Source organism: Chlorocebus sabaeus, chromosome 6, assembly GCF_047675955.1.
Source record: "Chlorocebus sabaeus isolate Y175 chromosome 6, mChlSab1.0.hap1, whole genome shotgun sequence".
NCBI lineage: Eukaryota > Metazoa > Chordata > Mammalia > Primates > Cercopithecidae > Chlorocebus > Chlorocebus sabaeus.
The window spans coordinates 8,201,411-8,214,216 of NC_132909.1; the positions used below are offsets into that span (position 1 = coordinate 8,201,411).

General features: G+C 53.8%; 1 protein-coding gene across 1 annotated transcript in view; it reads right to left on the minus strand.

The window, feature by feature from the left end:
- The window catches only part of AP2A1 (adaptor related protein complex 2 subunit alpha 1), a 40,129-nt gene that overhangs the window by 9,984 nt on the left and 17,339 nt on the right, over positions 1-12,806 (minus strand). Inside the window, exons 5-7 of the mRNA XM_073016170.1 lie at positions 4,673-4,802; positions 3,828-3,929; positions 1,163-1,271 (exon numbers count right to left, since the gene is read on the minus strand). Coding sequence (XP_072872271.1) covers positions 1,163-1,271; positions 3,828-3,929; positions 4,673-4,802 — 341 coding nt within the window. The remainder of the gene's footprint in view (positions 1-1,162; positions 1,272-3,827; positions 3,930-4,672; positions 4,803-12,806) is intronic.

Here is a 12,806-nt window from a genome sequence, read left to right on the forward strand (position 1 = left end):
TGCAGAGGGACGTGCACAGACACAACGCATACTGGCAAGCATTGAGACACGCATACACAGGCATGCAGACAGGTGTCTACACTCATGTACACACCCACTTGTGTGCACAGACAGGTACACATGTAGATGCACACACTGATACATACACATGTACACACATAGAGGGACACAGAGATACCATGAACACACTGCCACATATAGACACAGACACACACACACAATGACACATCCACATACAGGGGGATGCATGCAGACGTGCATGCACACGGACAGGTATCGACACACACAGATGAACACGCACACACACGCAGGCATGAACACAGGCATGTACACCCAGAGATTCGGTGGCATACATTGGCCCTGGCCCCTGGCAGGTGCTGGGCATGCTGGCTGAATGGAGGGAACTGGTGCATTAGCACCTACTGTGTGGCAGGCCCCTCAGCACAGGGTCCCAAGAAACTGCTCCATGAAGTCAGTCAGCCAAGGGGACAGAAGCCCAGGGGAGCTCCGTGGCAGAGGGAGGGTTTATAGCAGAGAGTCTGGGGGCTGACTTTCGCTTACTCAATGCCTAGAACGGTGATGTCTCACCTTCAAGCCTCAGTTTCCCTGTGTGCATATCACACTGGCTGTTCGTCCTTGCCAGCTCTGTTCGGCAGGTGCAGGCGCCCCCCTGCACAGTGCCTGGCTCACTACAGGAGTTTCATACACACTGGCTATTGGGACCGTGAGCGCTAAGGGAAGGTTCCCACCAGATGTGAAAACCCCTAACAGGGCTATGGTAATTCAGACAGCAGAGCCTGGAATCACCCACTGACCGGGTGGGTGACCCTGGGCCAGGAGCTCCCTCTCCCAGTCTCAGATTCCTCATCTATAAAACAGGCGCAGTAACAGCCCCTAGTGACAGGGCTGGAACGAGAGCCCGGGTGGCAGGGACCTCAGCAATGAGGCTGGTCGATGATGCCACACAGGGTAGGCACTGGGCCTCGCGCTGCCCGCTTGCCACCCCCACTGCAGCCACGTAACAGGGGACAGAGGAACCACCCCAGCTTCAGAGAAATCCTGACCCAGACCCTCCAGTCCCACCTGACACGCTGTGAAGCTGGAGGCCCCCAGATGCCAGCAGCAGGCCACCCCGGGTTGGGGAGTGCACGGTGTTCGTTACCTGGAGGCGGGTAGCACTGCAGCAGCCGCAGGAGCTTCACCGAGAGCCAGGGCGCTGGGACGAAGTAGTAGGTGTAGTCCTGGAGGTCGGTGGAGGCTGAGGAGACAATCTGCGGGGGAAGAGCAAGGAATAGGTTGGGGGCTGGGGTGGGAGGGGCACGTGGGCTCACATGCCAGGGTGGAGCAAATGCTGCCTTCCAAGGGCAGTGCTGTCAGTGTTAACAGTTTTGTTAGTGGGTTTTTTTGTAGAGACAGGGTCTCACCATGTTGCCCAGGCGGGTTCAGATCTCATGGCCTCAAGCAATCCTCCCACCTCAGGCCCCCAGTGTCCTAGGGTTACAGGCATGAGCCACCATGCCCAGCCAATGTGATGGTTTTATGAAGCAGGAATCTGAGGCTCTGGGAAGTGAGCGAGGAAGGGTCAGGCACACAGGATGGGGGCAAAACTAGGACTAAGCCTGGCTGGTTGATCTTTCCAAGTAATGCTGGTGCGCGGTGGGCAGGAAAGGTCTCTGCTGGTTCCCTTCTGTGTGACAGTCCCAGGGCCCCCTCCTCACATGGGAGGCTCTGAGCCTCCCCTGCCCCAGGTTTCCTCCATCAGAGCACACAGCATGCCGGCTCCCGGAGGCTGTTTCCTGTAGTCCCCCTACAAGGCTCAAAGCTACTCAAGGGCAGGGATTGGGTCTGACCCTTTTCTGGGTCCCTAGGCCTAATACAAGGTCAGATAGGAAGAGGTTCAGGGAAGAGGCAGGGAATTAGTGAAAGACTGAAAGATCATGGCTGGGCGCAGTGGCTCACATCTGTAATCCCAGCACTTTGGGAGGCCAAGGTGGGCAGATCACCTGAGGTCAGGAGTTTGAGACCAGCCTGAACAACATGGTGAAACCCCGTCTCTACTAAAAATACAAAATTAGCCAGCGTGGTGGTGCATGCCTGTAATCCCAGCTACTTGGGAGTCTGAGGCAGGAGAATTGCGGGAAGCGGAGGTTGCAGTGAGCCAAGATCGTGCCATTGTACTCCAGCCTGGGCAATAAGAGCGAAACTCCATCTCAAAAAAAAAAAAAAGGAAAGATCATGTGACATTTTTTCCTCATTGCAAACTCCTATTCAACCTTGCAAAGCCCTTCTCCAGGAAGCTCTGGCCCACCTCTGTGCTGGTCTGTGTTCCTGCCTCACTGTCATCCTGGCACACTGCAGCATTCGGACGTGTGATGAATGCATGAAACAGTGACTGAGGCTAAGCACCATGGCTCACACCTGTAATCCCAGCACTTTGGGAGGCTGAGGCGGGAGGATCACTTGAAGCCAGGAGTTTGAGACCAGTGTGGACAACAAAGCAAGACCGATCTCTACAAAAAATACAAAAATTAGTGGCCGGGTGCAGTGGCTCACACCTGTAATCCCAGCACTTTGGGAGGCCAAGGTGGGCAGATCATGAGGTCAGGAGATCGAGACCATCCTGGCTAACACGGGGAAACCCCATCTCTATTGAAAATACAAAAAAAATTAGCCGGGCGCGGTGGCAGGCGCCTGTAGTCCCAGCTACTCGGGAGGCTGAGGCAGGAGAATGGCGTGAACCCAGGAGGCGGAGCTTGCAGTGAGCCAAGAAAGCGCCACTGCAGTCCAGGCTGGGCAACAGAGTGAGACTCCATCTCAAAAAAAAAGAAAAAAAAAAAAAAATTAGCCACCTGCACTCCCAGCTACTCGAGAGGCTGAGGCGAGAGATCGCTTGAGTCTAGGAGCCAGAGGCTGCAATGAACCATGGTTGTACTACTGCACTCCAGCCTGGGTGACAGTGAGACCCTGTCTCTTAAAAAAACAACAACAAAACAAAAAACAAAAACAAAACCCTGAGAAAGAAATAATGAGTAGATGCGTGAGCTGGTGTGTTCTCTTTGCCTGTGAATCCAGGCCTCTCTCTACCTGCCCAGGAGACATGCATGTGTGCTCCAAGTCTCAGTTCAGGGAATCCTTCACCGCCCCCAGGAAGCCTTTGTGGACTCCCAGCCTGGGTTAAGTGCCTCCTATGGGTGCCCTGTCCTACCTCCATTATAGCGCAAGTCACCCCTTTTCTGACAATCGGTGACTGAGTCACCTCCCTGCAAGCAGGACAGGGAGCTCCTTAAGTGCAGAGCTTGGTTTCTGACTCATCTGTGTCCCTGGTGTCACCCCACATGGAGCCTGGCATGCATGAGGCCTCAGGGGATGTTCCTGGGCAGGACAGGAGCAAAGGTGGGAGAGGGACGCCAGGCAGGAGTGAGGCTGCACAGGAAAGACAGAGGCGGGAGGCAAAGTCAGAAGAGGGAAGGCGGGAGACAGAGAGAGGAGCGGGAGAGGGAGGAGGGCAGGGGGCAGCTCTGGCTCCCAGGGTGCTCGGCCTGCGAGGCCCTGTTCTGAGCACTTTATCCACAGCGCTCTGTGCCTCCAGGCGGGCACTGGTATTAACCCCACTGAACACAGGGGGCAGCTGAGGCCAGGGAGGTGAAGTCACTTGTCCGGGGCCACCCAGCCAGGAAGAGGCCGAGCCAGGATGAATCCAGCTCAGAGCGTGAGGTTGTAAACCTTGGGCTGGGCTGCCTCTCAGGGAGAGTGGGGACCTGGGGGGTGTCAGAGGGCACAGGGATGCCAAGGCCACCTTCTGCAGCCATCATCTAGGCCACACCCACCCGGCTGAGGCGCGACACAGCCAGGGAGATGCACGTCTTGAAGTCGTCTGGGTTCTTCTTGCAGAGACAGGTGATGAGGCTGACAGCAGCCGTGACCACGCCCTGCAGGGGCAGAGGAGAGACAAGTCAGGCCCTGGGGGAGGCGGGCACCTGAGAGCAGAGGCTCAGGAGCGGGGCAAGGTCGGGCTGTGTGTGCAGTTGGGAGGATGGGGTTTAGGGGTGTGCACCTGTGTCACTGTGCGTGCTTCAGGGGTGGGGTGAGGAGGCCACGGGGCCTCGGGCACCATGACCAGCACTGACCTGGGTGTGTGGGGTATCCCTGGCAGAACCGCAGGCAGCTGGGTAAGGAGCAGTGAAGGGGTGGGACTCTAGAGAGTTGAGACTATGGTGAGTGGGACAGGGGTCGAGGTTTCTGTGCTGGTGGGCAGGTGACGGGCGCTGTTGGGGGGATCTCTGGGTATCAGAAACAGAGAGTGGGATTTTCTAAGGGGCTGGGTGGTTGGTAAGGGGTGTGGGGGGTCACTGGACAGGATCTCTAGCCAGCCAGGTGAGTGTCAGAGATGGGGATGGGAGGGTTTCTGGACACTTGGGCAGGTAATGAGTACCAGGGACACTGGATCATGGTTTCTGGTGCCTGGTGAACGTCAGGGCCAAGCGGGGAGCCCCAGGCATCCATGGGGTCTGGGCCGAGGGGGTAGCCCTGGGCATCCAGGGAGATCAGGGCAGAGTGGGGAGTCCCGGGCATCCAGGGGTTCAGGGCCGAGGGGGGAGCACCAGGTGTCCAGGGGGGTCGGGGCTGAGGTGGAACCCCGGGCATCCAGGAGGCGTGAGGGCAAAGGGCTCACCATGTGCTGGTCATTGAGCAGGTGCACCACGCGTGCCGTCCACTCGCCCATGGGCACCAGGTCAGGCGAGGCCTTGTAGAGTCGCAGGAGGCACAGGGCCGCACTCTGCTTTACGCTGTCCATGCTGTCCCTGTGGGGACACCATGTGGGGCAGGGGAAGCAGAGTCAGTGACCCCAGCCCTGCACACCTCCCCTCGTCTCCTGTTCCTCCCAGGAAGGGCGTGCGAGGCCAGCGAGAGGGACAGAGAGCCAGGCTACCGCAGGATCCAATCTGGCGCCGCCCTCATGGCCCACCAGAACTCAGTGTCTTCATCTGCAAAATGACTGCATCTCAGTAACTTCATGGGGTCCCTGGCAGGGCTCAGGAACACGTCAGGCCTGGCTCTGCACCTTCATTCATTCACCAAGCACCTACTGGGTGCCCATGGGGTACCAGGCAGTGCTGTGGGCGCCGTGGATAGAGTGGCGAACAAAGTGGTCCAAACACTTGTCCTTATGTGTCAGACAGCACCACGAAAACACATACATCAAATACTGTCAGGGCTGGGCATGGTGGCTCATGCCTGTAATCCCAGCACTTTGGGAGGCCGAGGTGGGAGGATCACTTGAGGCCATAAGTTCAAGACCAGCCTGGACAACAGTGAGACCCAGTCTCTTCAAAAATACAAAAATTAGCCGGCTGTGGTGGCGCAGGCTTGTAATCCTAGCTACTTGGGAGGGTGAGGTGGGAGGACTGCTTGAGCCTGGGAGGTCGAGGCTGCAGTGCGCCACGAGTGTGCCACTGCACTCCCTCTAGCTTGGGCAACAGAGTTAGATCTGTCTCTAAATAAATAATAAATAAAAACATTTAAAATAAACAAAACAGAGTAACTTAATGAGGAAAGACTGAAAATCCTCTGCAACAGAACGTCCCAGGCAGAGGGGACAGCCTGTGCCAGGACCATCAGGAAGGTGGAGCCTGCGCATAGGAGGAGCAGTGAGGAGGCCTGGGGGCTGCGGAGGCCTGCAGGCTGCGGCCTGAGCCATGGGGCAAGAGGCTGCAGATAGGACAGGGAGGGAACATAGGGTCAGACCCTGCAGAGCCTTGTGGGCTGCAGTGAGGACTTGGTTTTTTACCGATTGGGGGATGGAAGCCGCTGTGGGTGGTGAGCAGAGAATCAGCGTGACATTAACGTGACAGCAGGAACAGCTACCCCCAGACCCCTTCGGCCTGTCCAGCACTCCCACAGGTCTCCGGATGGATTCACTCGTTTATCTTCTCTCCACAGCAAACTGAGGAAATGGGTGTGTTTTTGATAGGTGTTTAAAGTGTCCCTCTGGCTGTTGTGAGGGAATAGACTTTGCAAGGCCCTTTTGAATCCAAGGGAACATATTCACAGGTTCTGAGGGTTAGGGTGGCTCACGCCTGAAATCCTAGCACTTTGGGAGGCTGAGGCGGGAGGATCACTTGAGCCCAGGAGTTCGAGACCAGCCTGGGCAACATGGTGAGACCCTCATCTCTACTAGAAATACGAGCATTAGCCAAGTGTGGTGGCGCATGCCTGGAGACCCAGCTATTTGGCAGGCTGAGGTGGGAGGATCGCTTGAGCCTGGGAGGTGAAGGCTGCAGCCTGGGTAGGTGGCAGAGCAAGACCCCGTCTCCAAACAAAAAAAAAGGGTGAGGGTACTTTGCAGATATGATGAAGTTAAGGATCATGAGATGGAGAGAGGATCTTGGGTGATCCAGGTGGACCCGATGTCATCACAGGGTCCTTATAAGGGAAAGATACAGTTCAGAGTCAGAGAGAGATGATATGAGGATGGAACAGAGGTCAGGCAGGAGAGAAGATGCCACGCCGCTGCCTTTGGGGATGGGGGAAGGGGCCACGAGCCAAGGAAAGCAGGTGGCCTCTAGGAGCTGGAGAAGGCAAGGACATGGCCTCTCCTCTAGGGCCCCGGGAAGGGACCAGCCCTGGCCATGAGATGGATGTTGGACTTCCGACGTCCAGAACTGGTGTTTGACACTGCTGTGCTTGTGGTAATTTATCACAGCAGCCACAGGAAAGCAGTGTAGGCACTTGTACTTGTCTGGCACAGAACCTGGCAGCCAGCGGACAGCCCATCTCAGAGGGCTGACTCCAGGCCCCAACCGTAACCCAGCTCCCAGCACAGCGAAGAGCATGGAGCATGACGTTGTTCTAGAAGAGGATCCCAAGGGAGCACCTTCTGGGGTCAGACACGCCTGCCTGAGGCTGTGACTGTGGGGTGCAGTTTGGGGTAAGCCACTGACCCTCTCTAATGGGCTGTTTCCCCGTCAGGAAAATGAAGAGCCTTGTCAACTTTGGGGACAAAGAAATACGACTGTGGGCCAGGCATGGTGGCTTATGCCTATAATCCCAACACTTTGGGAGGCTGAGGCAGGTGGATCACTTGAGGCTAGGCGTTTGAGACTGGCCTGGCCAACATGGTGAAACCCTATCTCCACAAAAAAAAAAAAAAAGAAAGAAAGACGGCCAGGTGCGGTGGCTCATGCCTATAATCCAAGCACTTTTGGGACACTGAGGTGGTGGATCACCTGAGATCAGAAGTTTGAGACCAGCCTGGCCAACATGGTGAAACCCCGTCTCTCCTAAAAATACAAAAATTAGCAGGGTGTGGTGGCATGTGCCTGTAATCCCAGCTACTCGGGAGGCTGGGGCAAGAGAATCGCTTGAGGTTGCAGTGAGTCGAGATTGCACCACTGCACTCCAGCCTGGGCAACAGAGCAAGACTCTGTCTCAAAAAAAAAAAAAGAAAAGAAAAGAAAAGAAAAGAAAAAAGAAAAAAAAAAAGAAATGAGACTGTGGTGCACGGCCACAGCCTTGAGTAAGAGGAGGCGCCGAGAGCTGTCAAGACTGGCCCAGTCATGGCCTATCTGTAAAGGCTTTCCCAGAAAACACCCAACGGACGGCAAAGGACACGGGGAGAAGTCCTCAGGGCAGACCTGCACGAGTCAAAGGCCTGGGGCAACATGTCTCACTGGATGTGCAGCCACCCAGCAGCCGGCTCCTGCCATCAGCCAGGCAGATACCTGCCCAGCCGACACCTGTTGCCACAGCCTCCCAAAGTGCTGGGAACCCTCGTGTGCTGCAGCTGGGGGCGGACACAGGGACAGGCCCTCTGGAGAGGCTCTGGGCTCCCTCTGTCCAGAAAGGCCACCGCTGTGTGTGAGGTAGACCAAGACCAATAGTGCTGCCCCTAGACGCCCACCCTACAGGAACGTTCACAGCCCAGTGATCATCAAGTTAGAACCAGAAACCAGCAAGAAGCCTGTCCACAGATGATGCTCCATTTATGACAGCACTTTTCCCATCTCAGTCATGGCAGGCATCTCCCCAGCCCTGATTCCTGGTCACTCTCCCATCGCTGCAACGGTGCGCATCTCCCCAGCCCTGATTCCTGGCCACTCTCCCATCGCTGCAACGGTGCGCATCTCCCCAGCCCTGATTCCTGGCCACTCTCCCATCGCTGCCACGGTGCGCGTCTCCCGAGCCACAGCGCATCTCCCGAGCCCTCACTCCAGGCCACTTTCCCATCGCTGCGATGGTGCGCATCTCCTGAGCCACAGCGCATCTTCCAAGTCCTGACTCCTGGCCAAGCTCTGCTCTAAGCACTTCCACACAGCTCGCTCACTCTCCACCACAGCCCTCTAAGGACGCGGATTCTATCATCTCTATTTACAGATAAGGAGACCACACAAAGGAATAAGAGCTATTTATCAACTTGCTTAAGTGGAATAAGGGTTGTGGTGCTACTTAGGAAAAGGTTAAACTACACAATATCAAGCTGCATACCCAGGCATAAAAAATAAAACCACCAAATCAGGCATAGTGGCTCACGCCTGTAATCCCAGCACTTTGAGAAGCCGAGGCCATGGAGGTTCACTTGAGCTCAGGAGTTCAAGACCAGCCTGGGTAATATAGTGAGACCTCGTTTCTATAAAGAGTTCAAAAATTAGCCAGGCATGGTGGCTTGTGTCTGCAGTCCAGGCTACTGGAGTGGCTGACGTGGGAGGATCACCTGAGCCTGGGAGGTCAGGGCTGCAGTGAGCTATGATCATGCCACTGCACTCCAGCCTGGGCAGCAGAGCAATACTCTATCTCCGGCAAATCATGGATATGCACCACAATGTGGATGAACCTGAAAAACATCTTGTTGAGTGGAAGAAGCCAGACACAGAAGGCCACTGTGCGGTTCTATTTCTACGAAATGTCCACATTAGGCAAATCCGTGACAGAAAGCAGACTGGTGGCAGCTGGGGGCTGGGGGGAAGAGGGAATGGGGAGGGACCGCTAATGGGTACGGGGTCTTTTTTTTGGAGCCATGAATGTTCTGCAATTAGGTGGTAGTGGTGGTTGCACAGCATAATGAATATACGAGAAACCACTGAACTGAGCACCTTCAAATTGTTAAAATGGCTGGGCACGGTGGCTCATGCCTGTAATCCTAGCACTTTGGGAGGCTGAGGCAGGCGGATCAATAGAGGTCAGGGGTTTGAGACCAGTCTGGCCAACATGGTGAAACCTTGTCTCTACTAAAAAATGAAAAACAAAAAACAAACAAAAAAACCCCAAAAATTAGCCAGGCGTGGTGGCGCACACCTGTAATCTCAGCTACTCAGGAGGCTGAGACAAGAGAATTGCTCGAACTCGGGAGGAAGAGGTTGCAGTGAGCCAAGATTGCACCACTGCACTCCAGCCTGGGTGACAGACAGAGACTCTGTCTTGGGGGAAAAAAAAAAAAAAAAAAAAAAAAGCCTAGCTGGGAGTGGTGGCTCACACTTGTAATTCCAACACTTTGGCAGGCTGAGGCAGGAAGATTGCTTGAGCTCAGGAGTTCAAGACCAGCCTGGGCAACATAGCAAAACCCTGTCTCTACAAAAAAAAAAAATACAAAAATTAGCCAGGCGTGGTGGTGCACGCCTGTAATCACAGCTACTTGGGGGGCTGAGGTGGGAGGACTGCTTGAGCCCAGGAGTCGGAGGTTGCAGTAAGCCAAGACTGTGCCACCACACTCCAACCTGGACAACAGGGCAAGACCGTCTCCAAAAAAAATAAAAAGTAAAAAAAAAAGTCTACCTACAAAATAAAGTTCCTCTGCGCCCCAGTCACTGTCAAGGCCAAGTTTCCAGTGTGGAGGGGGCAGCCTAGAGTCAGATAGCCCCACCCTGGCCCCTTGACCCTGGCAGGGCACCACCCCTCAGCATCCACTCCAGGGACAGTGTCACCTGCACCCACACATGTTGGCCACACCGGCCTCCCTCTCCGTCCTCAAAGTGCCCAGTCCCTCCCTCTTCAGGGTGGCTTGTAACCTGTCTCCCCCAAGCTGATGCTGACTGCCTGTCCTTGTCCTAAAGAAACTGCTGGCAGCAGGCTGGGCGCAGTGGCTCACGCCTGTAATCCCAGCACTTTGGGAGGTGGAGGCGGGCAGATCATGAGGTTAGGAGTTTGAGACCATCCTTGCCAACGTGGTGAAACCCTGTCTCTACTAAAATACAAAAAAATTAGCCGGACGCGGTGGTGCATGCCTGTAATGCAGCTACTCGGGAGGCTGAGGCAAGGGAATCGCTTGAACCCAGGAGGCAGAGCTTGCAGTGAGCTGAGATCGTGCCATTGCACTCCAGCCTGGCAACAGAGCAAGACTGCATCTCAAAAAAAAAACAGAAACTGCTGGCAGCATTCGCGACTGGCCACTCCCTCCTCCATCAAAGTCCTCAGCATTCTGAGTCATGGCCTGATCCTGATTTTCCTCCCACACCCCATCCCGCCTCCCATTCCCCCTGCCAGCAGAGCGTTAACACACTGGGCTGCACTGGGACCACTCAAGGGCCCAGCTTTTGTGGATTCCCGGTTAACATCTGCCCTCAAGGGCTTCACCGGGACGGAGCTTAACTTCTATAACTGCCATCGATCCCCATGCTGTCAGATACAATAGCCCCCAGCCACGTGTGGCTACTGAGCACTGGGACTGCTGCAAATCCAAACTGAGACACCCCGAAACGCCGCATTCCAAAGACTTAGCACCAAACATGGATGTCAAATCAAATAGCTCATGAATAATTTTTATGCTGATTCAGTGTCAAAGTGATAACATTTTGGGTGGATCAGGTTAAACTGAACTATTATACGCTAGAAAAGAGAAAAACACCTATGTGGCTTGCATTTTATATATATATGCTTTTTTTATTTTTAGACAGGGTCTCACTGTCACCCAGGCACGATCACAGCTCACTGCAGCCCAGGCCTCCTCACTGTACCCTGGGCCTCTTGAGCCCAAGCAATCCGCCCATCTCAGTCACTCAAGTAGCTGGGATTACAGGCACACATTTTTGTATTTTGCTTTTTTTTTTTTTTTTTCGATTGAGATGGAGTCTCACTCTGTCACCCAGGCTTGAGTGCAGTGGTGCAATCTTGGCTTACTGCAACCTCTGCCCCCTGGGTTTAAGTGATTCTCCTGACTCAGCCTCCTGAGCAGCTGGGACTACAGGTGTGCACCACTGCACTCTGCTTATTTATTTATTTTTTTGAGATGGAGTCTCACTCTGTCACCCAGGCTGGAGTGCAGTGGCGTGATCTCCACTCACAGAAAGCTCCGCCTCCTGGGTTCAAGCAATTCTCCTGTCTAAGCCTCCTGAGTAGCTGGGATTGCAGGCGCTCACCACCACACTTAATTTTTGTATTTTTAATAGAGATGGGGTTTCACCATGTTGGGCAAGCTGTTCTCGAACTCCTGACCTCAAATGATCTGCCTGCCTCAGCCTCCCCAGTTGCTGGGATTACAGGTGTGAGCCATCGTGCCCCGCCTGTATTTTGCATTATATTTTTATTGGACGGTGCTGATCTCTCTCAGATATCTCTCCCTCCCGCTCTGACTCCCTGCAATGCAGCTTCTTCCGCAGAGTCCTACTCAGATGTCTAATACACATCTCAAATTCAGAATGACCAAACCACACTCAGGTTCTGCCCTCTCTGACCCATTTTCCTGTAGCCTTCGTCACACTGCTGCAAGGTCTGCCACCATTCACTCACCTACTAAATGTCCCCACCTCATCCTAGCACAGTACATATAATCCATCGACTCTACTCCCGAAACACGCCCTTCTCATAACCACATGACCGCCACAGCCCTGGTCGAAGCCACCACGAGCTCTGACCTGGACCTGGTGATGGATTCCTGGCTGGTCTTGCTGCCCCACAGTCACCCCTTACAGTCTGTACTTCTGCTTATGATTTCCTGGGCTATTTGAATCTGGGGATCATCCTCTTTCATTCGTTCTGGAATAGTTTCAACCATTATCTCTCTTCGAACACTGCCTCTGTCACAATTTCTCCCTACAACTCTAAACGGCATTCTGTTAGATGTTCTCTGTCTTCTGTGAGTCTCAGTCTCTTTCCTAAAATCCCCATTGCTTTGTTTCTTTGGGATGCATTTTGATGTCTTTCTTCAATTCTACTGCCTGGTCACTAATTCTGGTTTTGGCTGTGTCTACTCTGCTAACTAAATTGGACACCTAATTTTTAATTTTTTAAATATTTGTTTTTTTTTTTTTTTTAGACAGGGTCTTGCTCTGTCGCCCAGGTTAGAGTGCCGTGATGGGATCACAGCTCACTGCAGCCTCATCCTCCCAGGCTCAAGCAATCCTCCTACCTCAGCCTCCCGGATAGACTACCCAGGCACACGGCACCCCACCTGGCTAATATTTTAGGTTTTGTGGCAATAGGGTCTCACTATGTTGCTGATCTTGAACTTCTGGCCTCAAGTGATCCTCCCGCCTCAGCCTCCCAAAGTGCCTGGATTATAGGTGTGAGTCACTACTATGCCTGGCAATGTTTGACTATTTCAATTATATTTTCAAATCTGCTTCAACTTTACTCATATTTTAAAATGCTTCTCTTATTTATTGAAACGTATGAAATATACTTATTTTACATGCTGTATAGTTCCAATTCCAAAGTTATTTTCTGTTTTCTTTTTTTTTTTTTTTTTGAGACAGAGTCTTGCTCTGTCACCCAGGCTGCAGTGCAGTGGCACGATCTCAGCTCATTGCAACCTCCACCTCCCAAGTTCAAGTGATTCTCCTGCCTCAGTCCCCTGAGTAGCTGGGATTACAGGCGTG